The sequence below is a fragment of the Carcharodon carcharias genome, chromosome 4 (assembly GCF_017639515.1).
Source record: "Carcharodon carcharias isolate sCarCar2 chromosome 4, sCarCar2.pri, whole genome shotgun sequence".
NCBI classification, from domain to species: domain Eukaryota; kingdom Metazoa; phylum Chordata; class Chondrichthyes; order Lamniformes; family Lamnidae; genus Carcharodon; species Carcharodon carcharias.
In genome coordinates this window covers 168,481,586-168,498,426 of record NC_054470.1, presented here as the reverse complement: position 1 = coordinate 168,498,426, position 16,841 = coordinate 168,481,586, and the positions used below count along the sequence as shown (strand labels likewise).

Sequence of the window (16,841 nt, the reverse complement as noted above, 5' to 3'; positions counted from 1 at the left end):
GCAGCAAAACTGAACTGGACAGGGAGGTAATGCACTGATTGAACAAGAGCATGTAGATAAACTTCCAATGAAAACTACTGAAGATATATGAAAGAAACCAACCCAGAATTGTCTGTCAGCATAACTTACCAAGTAAAAACAATGAAAGTGCTCAAAATGGTTTTGCTAATTCTTTTGGGTAGCTTGCTTTACACAGGATTACATAGGCTATACGGCACAGACACAGGCCATTCAGCCTAACAAACCCATGCCGGCATATATGATCCATTGGAGTGTCCTCCCATCTTTCCTCATCCAAATCTGTCATCATTTTTTTAATTCATTCGCAGGATGTGAGTGTTGCTGGCTAGGCCAGCATTTATTGCCCATCCTTAATCCTTTATCTTCTCCCTCATATGCTTGTCTAGCCTCCCATTGAATGCATTCATGCCATTGGCTTCAATCATTCCCAGTCTCACCATTCTTTGGGTAAAGAAGTTTCTTCTGAATTCGTTATTTTATTTCTTGGTCGCTATTTATATTGATGGTCCCTAGTTATGTTCTTCCCCACAAGAGGAAATATTCTCTGTATCCACTGTATCAAAGCCCATCATAATTTGCCTGGATGAGTGCAGCTCCAGCAACACTCAAGAAGCTCGACACCATCCAGGAGAAAGCAGCCCACTTGTTGGCACCACATCCACAAACATGCACTCTCTCGACCACCAACGAACAGCAGGAATTCACCAAGGCCACTTAGACAGCACCTTCCAAACCCACAAATGCCGCCATCTAGAAGGACAAGGACAGCAGATGGATGGGAACACCACCAAACTGGGGTTTCCCCTCCAAGCCACTCACCATCCTGACTCTGAAGTGTATCGCTGTTCCTTCACTGTTGCTGGGTCAAAATCCTGGAACTCCCTCCCTAAGAGCACTCTGGGTGTACCCACACCACATGGACTGCAGCGGTTCAAAAAGTCAGCTCACCACCACATTCTCAAGGGCATTTTGGGATGGGCAATAAATGCTGGCCTAGGCAGCGAAACCCACATCCATAAATGAATTTTTAAAAAATTTAAGAACTCTATTAGTTCATCCCTTAGCCATCTTTTTCAAGAGAAAAGAGACCCAGCCTGTCAATCCTTTCCTGAAAAATATACCCACATATTTCTGGTATCATCCTAAGCAAACCTTCTCTGCACCTCTCCACTGCTTTTATATCCTTTTTATAATATTGCTCCCAGAATTGTACGCAGTACTATACATGTAGTCTAACAAATTTTCAATACTGGTTTAACATAACTTCCCTCCTTTTCAATTCTATCCCACTAGAAGTAAAATCTAGTGCTTGTTTTGTTTTTTTATGCCTAGCTAGCCTATGATGCAAATTTTAGTGATTGCTGTAATTGGAATCTGAGATCCCTTTGTTCCTCTATTCCACCTAGACTCGAACCTGCCGAGCAATAAGTGACCTCCTATTCTTCCTACCAAAATGTGGCACCTCACATTTATCTGTGTTAAACTCCATTTGCCAATTATTTGTCCATTCTGCAAGTTTATTATTGCTCCTGTAATTTGTTGCAGTCCTCCTCAGAATTGACTATCTTCCCAATTTGGTGTCATCCGCAAATTTAGAAATTGTGATTTTGATTCCAAAGTCTAAATCATTAATGTAAATTGTGAACAGCAATGGTCCCAGCACTGATCCTGTGGAACATCAGTTCCCACCTTCTGCCACTCTGAATAACTGCACTTTACTCCTACTCTCTGCTTTCTGTTTTGAGGCCAGCTAGCAATGCATTCTTCCACTTGTCCCCTGACTCCAAATTATCTGACCTTATTCATTAGTTCATTATGGGGCATCTTTTGAAAGTCTTTTAAAAATCCAGATTAATTACATCTACGGTATTACCATTGTCTACTTTCTTTGTTACCTCCTCAAAAAAATCAATAAGGTTGGTTGAGCTAGATTTTCCTCTTTAAAATCCATGCTAGCTAGTTTTTTTTATTCATTCATAGGATGTGGGTTTCGCTGGCTGGGCCAGCATTTATTGCCCATCCCTAGATGCCATTGAGAAGGTGCTGGTGAGCTGCCTTCTTGAACCACTGCAGTCCATGTGGTGTAGGTACACTGATAGCACTGTTAGGGAGGGAGTTCCAGGATTTTGACCCAGTGACAGTGAAGGAACGGCGATATATTTCCAAGTCAGGATGGTGAGTGAATTGGAGGGGAACTTCCAGTTGTTGGTGTTCCCATTTATCTGCTGCCCTTGTCCTTCTAGGTGGTAGTGGTCGTGGGTTTGGAAGGTGCTGTCTAAGGAGCCTTGGTGAATTCCTGCAGTGTAGCTGGTACACACTGCGTCAGTGGTGGAGGGAGTGAACGTTTTTGGATGTAATATCAATCAAGCAGACTGCTTTGTCCTGGACGGTGTCCAACTTCTTCACTAAGTTCAGGACTTATTATTACAAATAAGATTTGTAACATAACATTAAAAAAAAGCAAAATTTACAAGAAAAAGTTAGCATTTCGTGTCCAGTGACAATAGGGTTTGACAACAGATCTTTCAACATTTGAGGGGAAGGGTAGCTAGTTTGACAATTCAGTTCTGCTTTAAAATGCACAGCCTTGTTTTCAGATCCCTCTATGGCCTTGTCTCTCCCAACCTCTGTAATCTCCTCCAGCAGTACAACTCTCTGAGATCCCTGTGTCCCTCCAATTCTGGCTGCTTACAATTCATGATCTTCATTACTCCATCACCTTCATCTGCCTTCATCTGCCAAGGCCTTAAGCTTTGAAATTCCCTTCACCACTACACATCTCTACTTCTCTTTCCTCCTTTAATATGTTCCTTAAAACCTACCTCTTTGACCAAGCTTTTAATCACTTATCCTAATATCTGATTGCTTGGCTCACTTTTATTTGATAATGTACCTGTGAAGCACCTTGGGATCTTTTTCCTATGTTAAAGATGTTATATAAATTCAAGCTGTTGTTGCTACTGAGGTTGGGGAACAGAGGTCTTTGCCTAAGGTGTTGGTTTGTCGATTCTCTTTTTGGATGCTAACGGACTGTGTGTGTGTGTGTGTGTGTGTGTGTGTGTGTGTGTGTGTGTGTGTGTGTGTGTGTGTGTGTGTGTGTGTGTGTGTTTGTGTCTGTGTGTGTGTGTCTGTGTGTGTGTGTCTGTGTGTCTGTGTGTGTGTGTGTGTGTGTGTGTGTGTGTGTCTGTGTATGTGTGTGTCTGTGTATGTGTGTGTCTGTGCGTGTGTGTGTGTGTGCATGTGTTCATCTGTGTGTGTGCATGCATGCATGTGCATGTGTACCATTTTCTGTTTTTATTTCCAGCTTTTGCACTTCTGTGTATTTATCAATTTATTTAATAGTATTTTATGCCCTGCTGTTGCTATAATGGGTTTTCATTGCCTAACTGAGAAGATCTTTGTAAATCATGAAGCTCTTGCCACCTCTTCCTGACTTTTCAAAACAGGTCCTTGTCAGTAGCCTTGACACGGTTGACTACATCATACTCCTCCAATGCTTCTCACCATCATCCAGTTGGATGGGACTGCACTTGCCTCATTCCATTTTTGTCTATCCACTTGCAGGTCTAATTTCCCCTAAGGATCTATCCTTGGTCCCTTCCTGCTTCTTGTCCAAATGTTGTCCGTCAGTGACATCATCCGAAAACAGTATCCGTTTCCACATGTATGCCCACATGTATCCAACTCTACCTCACCACCACCTCGCTCGACTCCTCCACTGTCCCTAAATTGTCACACTGCTTGTTAACATCCATCACTGGATGAGCAGAAATTTCCTCCAACTAAATATAAAGAAGAGTGAAGCCGTTGTCTGTGGTCCCTGCCACAAACTCCGTACCCTAGCCACCAACTCTATCCTTTGCCTGGGCAACTGTCTGAGGCTTAATCAGACTGTTCACAACCCTGCTGCCATAATTAAGCTTGACTTAAGCTTCCAACTGCATATTTGTGCTGTCACGAAGACCACGTATTTCAAACTCTTGACAACAAACAGACTACAAGCCCTTACCACTACCATTAACACTCCCTTCGTCTTTTTGTCCATGACATCTTTGTCAATCTCTCCTTAGCCCCCACCTATCACTGGCCTTCTATCCAGCTTCACCTGCTCCTCCCCCTTTCATCACATTTCTACTCTTCAGCTCTGAAGAAGGGTCATACGGACTCGAAATGTTAACTGTTTCTCTCTCCACAGACGCTGTCAGACCTGCTGAGTTTTTCCAGTATTTTCTGTTTTTATTTCAAACTCTGTAACGTTGGCCAACTCCTTCTCCGTCTCAGCTCATCTGCTGCTGAAACAGTCCTCCATGACTTTGCCACCTTCGGACCTGTCTGTTCCATTGTCCTGCTGGTCAGCTTCCCATGTTCTATCCTCCATAAGCTTGAGGTGATCCAAAACTCTGATATCCATGACCTAACTCAAATCAAGCACCCTGTGCTTGCCGACATACATAGGCCCCTGGTTAAGCACCACCTCAATTTTAAAATTTTCATCCTTATTTTCAAATTCCTCCATGTTCTCACCCCTCCCTATTTCTATAATCCCCTCCAGCTTCACAGCACACCGAAGTATCTGCTCTCCTCCAATTCTGGCCTCTTGAACATTCTCACTTTTAATTGCTTCAACAGTGGTAACCATGACTTCAGCTGCCTGGGTTGTAGCCCTGGAATTTCCTCCCTAAACCCCTTCGCCTCTATTCGCTCTTTACTCTCTTACGGTGCTGCTTAAAACCTACCCTTTGGGTTTTGCAAGCACAGGCTGGTTGTGTACGGTCTGTACTTTGCCTATTATGAACAATCGAAGCAACATGCATTTTGATTCGATTAGCCAATCGCTGAAACATTGGGCCTATATACCTGGCATCGCACCGGCACTGAAGTTCATGCATGAAGTTGCTCAATTGTACAATAGGCAGAACATCTTTTTGGACTGATGGCGGCATCCCATTCATGGAAAATACCACTTGTGTAGCCACTGTATACTGGCAGTGTGAAACAGCTTGCTTAATCTGTTGTTCAGATTTTTGAGATACTTTGCCTTTCCAGGGTAATTTAAGGTAGACCGAGCACTTTTCAGGTTCGAAAGAGACGTTCTTTTGCCCATTTGTGAGTTTGCATCATCTTCTACTGTCTACAGACATCCACAGTCAGGCAGCTTACAAAACTGCAGAATAACTAGAATTTCACCAACCTATTGATGAGTTTTCATATATTAATTGTATAAATAAATAAAGTTCACCTTATTGAGCTAAGATTTGGCTTTTTACATTGTCTGAAGTTTAATCATTGAACAAAACCACATCCAGTGCATCAATATGAGGACACAGCCCCTTGTAACATGCATCAAGCTATCTGCAGTTAACTAAAATCACCATAGAGTTCACATAAGTGAAGTAAAACTGGCAGCTCAGAAAGCTAATTAATCAGGATGTGCCAGTGAACCTCCCCCACACCATGCCAGTGACCATCCCCATTATCCTGTGTTCATATACCCCCCCACTAGGTGTGTAGCTCGCTCTCTATAGCTTATATCACTGTCAGAAATATCTCTGAGTCATTACATCTCCCTGTGTCTGTATACCTGGGCGGGATTTTCCACACCCGCCCACTGCCGTGATCTTCCAGTCCCGCCACAAGTCAATGGACTTCTGGCTGGGGCGCTGCCTCGCCCGCAGTTGGTCCCACCCATGATGGGGCTGGAAAATCCCAGCCCCTATTTCTGTCTGTATATCTCCCTGTGACAGTACATCTCTCTGCATCAGTATATCTCCCTGTGTCTGTTTAGCTAACTCTGTCTGAATATCTCTCTTTATCTGTACATCTCCTTGTGTCAGTATATCTCCTTGTGTTGTAGTATAAGGGCATCTGGCATAGCAAGGGTTAAAGTGGGACTGGGAAACAGTATCGCCCACAGTGTGATATAAAGAGACACATGACCTGAGACTAGAGTCAGCGTGGACTGGGTAGAGAACAGCGTAGACTCAAGCATGGAGTTAGATAATAGTTTAGGCTGTACCCTGTATATATGTACATTATTATGTGCTATCAATAAACACTTAATGTTCAATCATACAAGACTCAGAACGTCTTTGTGAGAGCTACTGAACATACAACATACAACATGGTGGCAGCGAATGGAAAAACTCAGAACCTCAGAGAAGCTGGAGCAGAAATTCAAAACCTGGAAAATTAATGGAACAGCATTCTGATCTGACTGAAAGCACCTGATGTGAAGACACAGAGGGAGATTGCCTCAAAGAAGCGCCATTGCAGAATTGGAAGCAGAAAGGTAGAAGAAATAAACTCCACTGTGCGGCTGAGGGCACCACAAGATCTGCTGAAGGTCCATTGTGAATGCCCACAGAGTGCAGTCAAAGGACCTAGCAGGGATGAGCAAAAGAAAATTCAGTTCTAAGCCAGGGCTAGTAGAAAGCTTCAGAGCTGTACAAATGTCAGAGCAGCCCGTTTCTGAAAGCACCCACGGCCATCCCGGTTTCAGAATCAGTGCCATACCATGTGGCGGCTGAGCTCATTTAAAAAATAAGCAGCAAGTTTAAAAACCTCAGCCAAAGCAGAGAATCAACTGTAGAACGCCCACAAGTCCTCCGATATCGCAGGGAAGGGATTGAGTTATTCACCGCACAAAACTAAAGACAAAGAGGTCAGGATCACTATTGCAGTGGGGGCTTATCAAATTGTGACAAGCACAGGATGAAAAACAGCTGCTGTGGAGCCATCGTTAAAACCGGCACAGCATTTAAAGCTGTACTCACTTGAATTTTAAAGCAACCATGGATAACAAATCAACATTACCAGAACAATTTGGGCTGATCCAAGGGCCAGACCAAACAGAAACTTGGGGACGTTGGTGGAAAAGATTCTTAAAATACACTACTTTATTCAGTAGGTCCAATAGCTGATGATATTATTGCAAGGCAAGGAATAAATCAGATAAATTTGATGAAGTTCTAAAATCACAGAATCACAGAATCACTCAGTGCAGAAGAGGCCCTTCAGCCCATCAAGTCTGCACCGACATGTGAGAAAAACCTGACCTACCTACCTAATCACATTTACCAGCACTTGCCCCATAGCCTTGAATATTATGACATGCCAAGTGCTCATCCAGGTACGTTTTAAAGGATGTGAGGCAACCCGCCTCCATCACCCTCCCAGGCAGCACATTCCAGACCGTCACCACCCTCTGGGTAAAAAAGTTTTTCCTCACATCCCCCCTAAACCTTCTGCCCCTCACCATGAACTTATGTCCCCTTGTGTCTGACCCTTCAACTAAGGGGAACAGCTGCTCCCTATCCACCCTGTCCATGCCCCTCATCTTCTTGTACATCTCGATCAGGTCACCCCTCAGTCTTCGCTGCTCCAACAAAAACAACCCAAGTCCATCCAACCTCTCTTCATAACTTAAATGTTTCAGGCAACATCCTGGTGAATCTCCTCTGCACCAGTTGTGGCCTCACCAAGGTTCTATACAACTCCAACATGATCTCCCTACTTTTGTAATCGATGCCTCGATTGATAAAGGCAAGCATTCCATATGCCTTTTTCACCTCCCCACTAACATGCCTCTCCGCCTTCAGAGATCTATGGACACACACACCAAGGTTCCTTTGTTCCTCAGAACTTCCTAGTATTATGCCGTTCACTGAATGCTTCCTTATCAAATTACTCCTTCCAAAGTGTAACACCTCACACTTTTCAGGGTTAAATTCATCTGCCACTTATCTGCCCAATTGGCCATCCCGTCTATATCTTCCTATAGCCCAAGACACTCAACCTCACTGTTAACCACCCGGCCAATCTTTGTGTCATCCGCAAACTTACTAACCCTACCCACCACATAGACATCTATGTCATTTATATAAATAACAAATAATAGGGGACCCAGCACAGATCCCTGTGGCACGCCACTGGACACTGGCTTCCAGTCACTAAAGCATCCTTCTGTCATCACCCTCTGTCTCCTACAACTAAGCCAATTTTGAATCCACCTTGTCAAATTACCCTGTATCCCATCTGCATTTGCCTTCTTTATAAGTCGCCCATGTGGGACCTTATCAAAGGCTTTGCTGAAATCCATATAAACTACATCAACTGCACTACCCTGATCTACACACCTGGTCACCTCCTCAAAAAATTCAATCAAATTTGTTAGGCATAACCTCCCTCTGATAAATCCATGCTGACTATCCCTGATCAAACCTTGCCTCTCCAAGTGGAGATAGATTCTCTCTTTCAGAATTTTCTCCAATAGTTTCCCTACCACTGACGTGAGACTCACTGGCCTGTAGTTCCCTGGCTTATTTCTACAACCCTTCTTAAATAGCGGAATCACATTAGCTGTTCACCTTCCCCGTGACCAGAGAGAAATTAAAAATTTGGGTCTGAGCCCCTACGATCTCTTCCCTTGCCTCCATCAGCAGTCTGGGACACAAATCATCTGGACCTGGAGGTTTGTCCACTTTTAAGCCTGCCAACACCTCCAATACCTTGTCACACCCTTTATCAATGTTCCCAAGAACCTCGCAGTCTCTCTCCCCGAGTTCTATACCTTCACCCTCATTCTCTTGGGTGAAAACGGATGTGAAGTATTCGTTCAACACTCTAGTGATGTCCTCTGGCTCCACCCATAGATTGCCCCCTTGGTCCCTAATGGGCTCTACTCTTTCCCTGGTTATCCTCTTCTCATTGATATACTTATAGAACATCTTGGGATTTTCCCTACTTTTACCAGCCAGAGCTTTCTCATATCCCCTGTTTGCTGTCCTAATTGCTTTCTTAAGCTCCACCCTGCACTTTCTGTCCTCCACTAATGCCTCCGCTGATTTGCTTCCCTTGTACCTGCTAAAAGCCTCTCTTTTCCTTCTCATCGTATCCTGAATACCTCTGGTCATCCATGGTTCTCTGGGCTTGTTACTCCTTCTTATCACCCTAGAGGGAACGTGTTGAGTCTATACCCTCCCCATTTTCTTTTTGAATGCCCCGCCCCCCCAATCCCCCTGACTGCTTCTCTGTAGATTTCCCCACAAGTAGCTGTTCCCAGTCTACCTTGGCCAGGTCCTGCCTTATTTTACTAAGATCCACTCTCCCCCAATCCAAAACATTTTTTTGCAATTTGTCTATTTCTTTGTCCATAACAAGATACATATTTTAATCTAAGCAACAAAATTTTACAGAGAGCAACATTCAACAAGTGTCTCCAAAAGCCTGGAGAACTGGTTGAATCTTTTATACATGAATTATGCAGATTGGCTCAAGGCTGTGACTTTGGTGTCCTTAAGTCAGAACTCATAAGGGACAGGATTGTTGTCAGAGTGCCAGACGATGCCCTTTTGGGCATACTGCAGGCCAAGGAAAATCTGACTCTAGAAAAGGCCATCCAAATAGTCAGACTGTCTGAAATCTGCCAACAGCACTGATCTATTTCGCAATGCCCAAATAAACCACAAGAGGGTGGGCAATCATTGAAGTACCACACCAGGAAGAGGCCCAGCCATGGTTCCTGGGTGAGGTCAAGGGCCCTGGATTCTCTTTTTGGAATGCAGACATCTCAGTCAATGGTCACCTCACCAACTTCAAATGGGACATGGGAGCCAGTGTTATGGTCCTTGCAGGTAGGGAACCTTTGGCTATGAATGACAGGCACACCACTCTGTTATCCATCCAGGACCTTCCACCCCTTCACGTCCCTCTGACCATATCCCTTCTTCTAACCCTAGTCTTTGCCATATATTCACCATATCTTCTGACCTTCCCCTCTCTGATGCTGAATTTCCGGACTCAGCAAAGGACTCAGTTTCATACCCTTACACCCACACCTTAATGAATTCTGGGCTCGGCACGATGCTGAACTCTTCTTCTGCCACTTTCATCTGTGCTCACTTCTTTGGGCAGGAATCCACCCCCAGTTCAACAGATCCTTTCACCTGCCTCCAGTATTCTCCCTCCACCTGGACCCCTCCCTCTGGATTCTTACCTGCTCTTGGTCTTTTCATTGAGAACTGTCGACGTGACATTGGCCATCTCAATTTCTCTGCTCCTCTCACCCACTCTTAACCTGTCTCCTTCTGAACTTGCTGCACTCCATTCTCTCAGGTCCAACTCTGACTTTGTTATCAAACCTGCTGACAAGGGTGGTGCTGGTGTTGTCAGGTATACTGACCTCTACCTTGCAGAGGCTAAGCATCAACTTTCAGACACTTCTTCCTACCTCCCCCTGGACCATGACCCCACCACCAAACATCAAGCCATTGTTTCCATGACTGTCATTGACCTCATCTCCTCTGGAGATCTTTCTTTTTGCAGCTTCCAACCTTATAGCCTCCCAACCTCGGACAGCCTGCTTCTACCTCGTTCCCAAAATCCACAAGCATGACTGACCTGGTAGACCCATTGTGCCAACCTATTTCTGCCCCACGGAACTCATTTCTTCCTATCTTGACTTCATTCTCTCTCCCCTTGTCCAGTCTCTTACCACCTACATCTGCAATTCCTCTAATGCCGTACATCATATCAACAATTTCCAGTGTCCTGGCCCCAACCGCCTCCATGGACCATGCACCATGGACCTTCAATCCCTCTACACCTCCATCCCCCACCGGGATGGTCTGAGGGCTCTCCGCTTCTTCCTTGAACAGAGGCCTGAACGATCTCCATCCACCACTACTCTCCTCTGTCTGGCTGAACATGTTCTCTTACTGAGCAATTGTCTCACTTCCTCCAAATAAAAGTTGTGGCTATGGGTACCCACGTGGGTCCCAGTTATGCCTGTCTCTTTATGGAGTATGTGGAACATTCCTTGTTCTAGTCATACTCCGGCTCCCTCCCACAACTCTTTTTTCAATACAGCGATGACTGTTTTGGTGCCGTCCATGCTCTCACCTGGACCTGGAAAAATTAATCAATTTTGGTTCAATTTCTACCTCTGCATCACCTTCACGTGGTCCATCTCTGACACTTCCCTTCCCTTCCTTGACCTCTCTGTCTTCATTTCTGGTGATAGATTGTCCACCAATATTCAATACACTGACTCCCACAGCTACCTCAACTACAGGTCCTCACACCCTGCTTCCTGTAAGGACTCCATCTCATTTTCCCAGTTCCTTCACCTCCCTCGCATCTGTTCCGATGATGCCACTTTCCAAAATAATGCTTCTGACATGTCTTCCTTCTTCCTTAACCAAGATTTCCCACCCACTGTGGTTGACAGGGCCCTCAACCGTGTCCAACCCATGTCCCCTCCCTCCCAGAACCATGATAGCATCATAGAAACATAGAAAATAGGAGCAGGAGTAGGCCATACGGCTCTTCGAGCCTGCTCCGCCATTCATTATGATCATGGCTGGTCATCCAAATCAATAACCTGCTCCTGCTTTCTCCCCATATCTCTTTGATCCCTTTCGCTCCAAGAGCTATATCTAACTCCTTCTTGAAAACATACACTGTTTTGGCCTCAACTACTTTCTGTGGTAGCAAATTCCACAGGCTCACCACTCTCTGGGTGAAGAAATTTCTCCTCATCTCAGTCCTAAATGGTCTACCCCGTATCCTCACACTGTGACCCCTGGTTCTGGACTTCCCCCACCATCGGGAACATCCTCCCTGCATCTACCCTGTCTAGTCCTGTTAGAATTTTATAGGTTTCTATGAGATCCCCCCTCATTCTTCTGAACTCTAGCGAATATAATACTAACTGACTCAATCTCTCCTCATATGTCAGTTCCGCCATCCCAGGAATCAGTCTGGTAAATCTTCACTGCACTCCCTCTGTAGCAAGAGCATCCTTCCTCAGATAAGGAGACCAAAACTGAACACAAAATTCCAGGTGTGGTCTCACATATAATTGCAGCAAAGCATCCCTGCTCCTGTACTCAAATCCTCTCGCTATGAAGGCCAACATGCCATTTGCTTTCTTTACCACCTGCTGCACCTGCATGCTTACCTTCAGCGACTGGTGTATGAGGACACACAGGTCTCATTGCACATACCCCTCTCTCAATTTATAGCCATTCAGATAATAATCTACCTTCCTGTTTTTGCTTCCAAAGTGGATAACCTCACATTTATCCACATTATACTGCATCTGCCATGCATTTGCCCACTCATCCAGCTTGTCCAAATCACACTGAAGCATCTCTGCATCCTCCTCACAGCTCGCCCTCCCACCCAGTTTTGTATCATCTGCAAATCTGGAGATATTACATTTAATTCCCTCATCTAAATCATTAATATATATTGTGAATAGCTGGTGTCCCAGCACCGATCCCTGCGGTACCCCACTAGTCACTGCCTGCCATTCAGAAAAAGACCTGGTTATTCCTACACTTTGTTTCCTGTCTGCCAACCAGTTTTCTATCCATCTCAATACACTACCCCTAATCCCATGCGTTTTAAGTTTACACACTAATCTCTTATGTGGGACTTTGTCAAAAGCCTTCTGAAAGCCCAAATAAACCACATCCACTGGCTCCCCCTCATCAACTCTAATAGTTACATTCTCGAAAAATTCCAGTAGATTTGTCAAGCATGATTTCTCTTTCGTAAATCCATGCTTACGCTGTCCGTTTCTGCCACTATTTTCCAAGTGCTCAGCTATTAAATCTTTTATAATGACTCCAGAATTTTCCCCACTACCAGCATCAGGCTTACAGGTCTATAATTTTCTGTTTTCTCTTTACCCCCCTTTTTAAATAGTGGGGTTACATTAGTTACCCTCCACTCTGTAGGAACTGTTCCAGAGTCTATAGAATCTCGGAAGATGACTACCAATGCATCCACTATTTCTAGGGCCACTTCCTTAAGTACTCTGGGATGCAGACTATCAGGCCCTGGGGATTTATCAGCCTTCAATCCCATCAATTTCCCCAACACCATTTCCCTACTAATACTGATTTCTTTCAGTTCCTCCTTCTCACTAAACCCTGTGTTCCCCAACATTTCTGGTATGTTATTTGTGTCCTCCTTTGTGAAGACAGAACCAAAGTATATAATTAGCTGGTCAGCTATTTCTTGGTTCCCCATTATAAATTCCCCTGTATTGACTGTAAGGGACCTACATTTGTCTTCACCAATCTTTTTCTCTTCACATACCTACAGAAACTTTTACAGTCAGTTTTTATGTTCCCTGCAAGCTTATTCTCGTACTCTATTTTCCCCTTCCTATTCAATTCTTTGGTCTTCCTTCGCTGAATTCTAAAGTGCTCTCAATCCCCAGGTCTGTTATTTTTCTGGCCAATTTGTATGCCTCTTCCTTGAATCTAATACTACCTCTAATTTCCCTTGTAAGCCATGGTTTGGCCACCTTTCCTGTTTTACTTTTGCACCAGACAGGAATAAACAATTGTTGCAGTTCACCCATGCGCCCTCTGAACGTTTGCCATTGCTTATCCACCATCATCCCTTTAAGTAACATTTCCCAATCCACCGTAGCCAACTCACGCCTCATACCATCATAGTTTCCTTTATTAAGATTCAGTACCCTAGTCTCAGAATCAACTACATCATTCTCCATCTTGATGAAGAATTCTATCATATTATGTGCACTCATCCCCAAGGGGCCTCACACAACTAGATTGCCAATTATTCCTTTCTCATTACACAATACCCAGTCTAGGATAGCCTGTTCTCTAGTTGGTTCCTCAACATATTGGTCCAGAAAACCATCCCATATACACTCCAGGAATTCCTCCTCTAGGGTATTGTTATTAATTTGATTTGCCCAATCAATATGCAGATTAAAGTCACCCATAATTACAGATGTTCCTTTATTGCATAAGTCTCTAATTTCCTGTTTAATGCCATCCCCAACATCACCAGTACAGTTTGGGGGTCTATATACAACCCCCACTAACATTTTTTGCCCCTTAGTGTTTCTCAGCTCTACCCATACAGATTCCACATCATCAGAGCTAATATCTTTCCTCACTATTGCGTTAATTTCTTCTTTAACCAGCAATGCAACTCCACCGCCATTTCCTTTTTGTCTGTCCTTCCTAAATACTGAATAGGGTCCCCTTTGTCCTCACTTTTTACCCCACCAGCCTCCACATTCAAAGAATCATCCTCCACCATTTCCGCCAATTCCAGCTTGAGGCCACCACCAAACACATCTTCCCTTCACCCCTCTGTCAGCATTCCAAAGGGACTGTTCCCTCTGGGACATTCTGGTCCTCCATCACTCCCAACACCTCATCCCCATCCCACAGCACCTTCCCATGCAATCACAGAAGGTGCATTACCTGCCCCTTTACCTCCTTCCTCCTCACCGTCCGAGGGCCCAAAACACTCCTTTCAGGTGAAGCAGCGTTTCACTTGCACCTCCTTCAATTTGGTCTACTGCATTCCCTGCTCTCAATGTGGTCTCCTCTACATTGGGGAGACCAAACACAGACTGGGTGACCAGTTTGCGGAACACCTTCGGTCTGTCTGCAAACATGACCCAAACTTTCCTGTCACTTGCCATTTCATCACACCACCCTGCTCTTCTGCCCACATGTCCATCCTTGGCCTGCTGCAATGTTGCAGTGAAGCTCAACACAAACTGGAGGAACAGCACCTCATCTTCCAGCTAGGCACTTTACAGCCTTCCAGACTTAACATTGAGTTCAACAACTTCAGACCATGAACTCTCTCCTCTATCTTCACCCCTTTTTAAATCTCTTTTTAAAAATGTTTTTTTTATTTTTTTATCCACTTATTTTTATTTTTATTAATTTATTCATTGATTTATCGCTTTTTAAATCCCCTTTTATCCCTTTTTCTATCCTTTTTCCCCAACCACTACCCCATCCCCCCACCCCACCCCCAAGAGGGCCATCTGTTACGTGCTCCATGTTGTTCTTTCACAGAGTGCTGGCCCTTGTTCTGCTATTAACACATTCTGCTTTCTTACCTTTATGCCACTATCAGCACCTTCCTTAGCCCTTACCACTACCATTAACACTCCCTTTGTCTTTTTGTCCATGACATATTTGTCAATCTCTCCTTTGCCCCTACCTATCACTGGCCTTCTATCCAGCTTCACCAGCTCCACCCCCTTAAACAGTATAAATTTCATCACATTTCTACTTCTCTTTAGCTCTAAAGGACAGTCACACAGGCTTGAAACATTAACTCTGTTTCTCTCTCTGCAGATGCTGTCAGACTTGCTGAGTTTTTCCAGCATTTTCTGTTTTTATTTTAGGCAAACCATTCTAATGGCCTGGAGGAATCCACCTTCTGGTCATAGGTATGATCCTAGAACCACTAAGGTATGGCAACAAGCAAATATTCAATGTCATGTACGTCATCCAAAACCAATCTTTGCCTCTCTTGATTAGAGATGCCTGTGTTGCCCTTAACCTTCTTAAAATGGCAGAAGTTGTCAAGGCAGCCTCCGTCGTCAAATACATGGAACTGCAAATTCCCAAGAAGCCCACCAGGAAAGAAACTCTTGACTGGAACTTCAGCTCTAAATTATCTTCACTCTTCACATAGCTGGTTTGTCCAATTGCTTTGCAAGTGGCAGAAGCTCCTCTTTGGACAGAGCAGCCAAACCTTGAGATAATCACCACTGTACCTCGAGTGGAAGACACAAAGGAAAATGAGCAGCAACAGAAAAATGAGCCCCGACCCCAGGCTCCAACAGTTGCTGTCACACTAGCTGCAACCTCCAGCTAACACACAAAGCTGCAAAATGATGCTGGAGCAAGGAACTAGTGACCATCAACCTGCCACCTTAGTGAGGCACAGAGGCACGTGGAAGAACACAGTGTTGAGATAAATGCCAAACTGCAAGGTGCCCACTGATAAGGAACATCCAAACAACAGGGAGAGACATCTTCAACCCCCACAAAGACCACAGCAGACCACATGGGAAAAGAAAAACCAGGTTTGTACCATGAATGAATGGAGTGAACATTCTCTCCAGAAAGAACAGGACAAGCTGGTGTCCCCTCAGCAGAATAAATGAGGAGTTGGCAAAGAGAAGTTCAACTGCAAGGAGCAGAAAAAGCATATCAGAAGATGGCAACCAAGTGCCAGAATCACAGACTACAGCTCAAACTCAGAACCAACAAAGGTTAACCAGATCGGAGCCCACCACTCCTCTGAGCGTGACCAGAACATGATCTCGAAGACTTGTCAAGCCTCCAGACCATCTGAATCTATAAAATTAGAGACAAGTAGGGGAGAGGGGGTACCACGATTTTAATATAAATTGGATAAAGACTTGGGGGAGGTGTAGTACAAGGGTATCTGGCATAACAAGGGTTAATGTGGGACTGGGAAACAGTACAGTACACAGTGCGATGTAAACAGACACATGACCTGTTACTAGGGTCAGTTGTGGACTGGACAAAGACCTGCCTCCAAGCAAGCATGGAGTTAGCTCATTGCTTGGGCTATACCCCGTATATATGTACATAGTTTAGAATAAACACTTAATGTTCCACCAAACAAGGCTCGGCGCCTCTTCATGAGAACTACTGAACATACATATGTCTGTACAGTTATTTCTGTCTGTATATTTCCCTGTGTCTGTCTAGCTATCTCTGTCTGTACGTCTCCCTGTGTCAGTATATTTCCCTGAGTCTGTATGGTTATCTCTGCCACTTCTCTAGCCCAACTGTGCCCCCGACGCTCCATTTATATCACAAGAGTCGACTTACCGAAGATGGGCAGCCGGGGTTTGTCAGGGTCAGTCCCGAATGTCACCTCCACGCCCTCGGGAATGTGGTGCAGCGACCCCCGGGGAGTCCGGTTCGGCTCCGGCTCCTTGCGGCGGTCGCTGTGAGGCGAGTCCATCGGCTCCTTGCCACGATTCC

General features: G+C 44.7%; 1 protein-coding gene across 3 annotated transcripts in view; it reads right to left on the bottom strand.

The window, feature by feature from the left end:
• The window catches only part of si:ch211-197n1.2 (EF-hand calcium-binding domain-containing protein 6), a 139,333-nt gene that overhangs the window by 93,516 nt on the left and 28,976 nt on the right, over positions 1 to 16,841 (bottom strand). Inside the window, exon 1 of one of the 3 annotated variants that reach the window (XM_041186356.1) lies at positions 16,686 to 16,837. The exons of the other annotated variants lie outside the window; for them this stretch is intronic. Coding sequence (XP_041042290.1) covers positions 16,686 to 16,821 — 136 coding nt within the window. The 5' untranslated portion in view covers positions 16,822 to 16,837. Of the gene's footprint in view, positions 1 to 16,685; positions 16,838 to 16,841 lie in introns of those variants that run through there. 3 annotated transcript variants of the gene reach the window in all.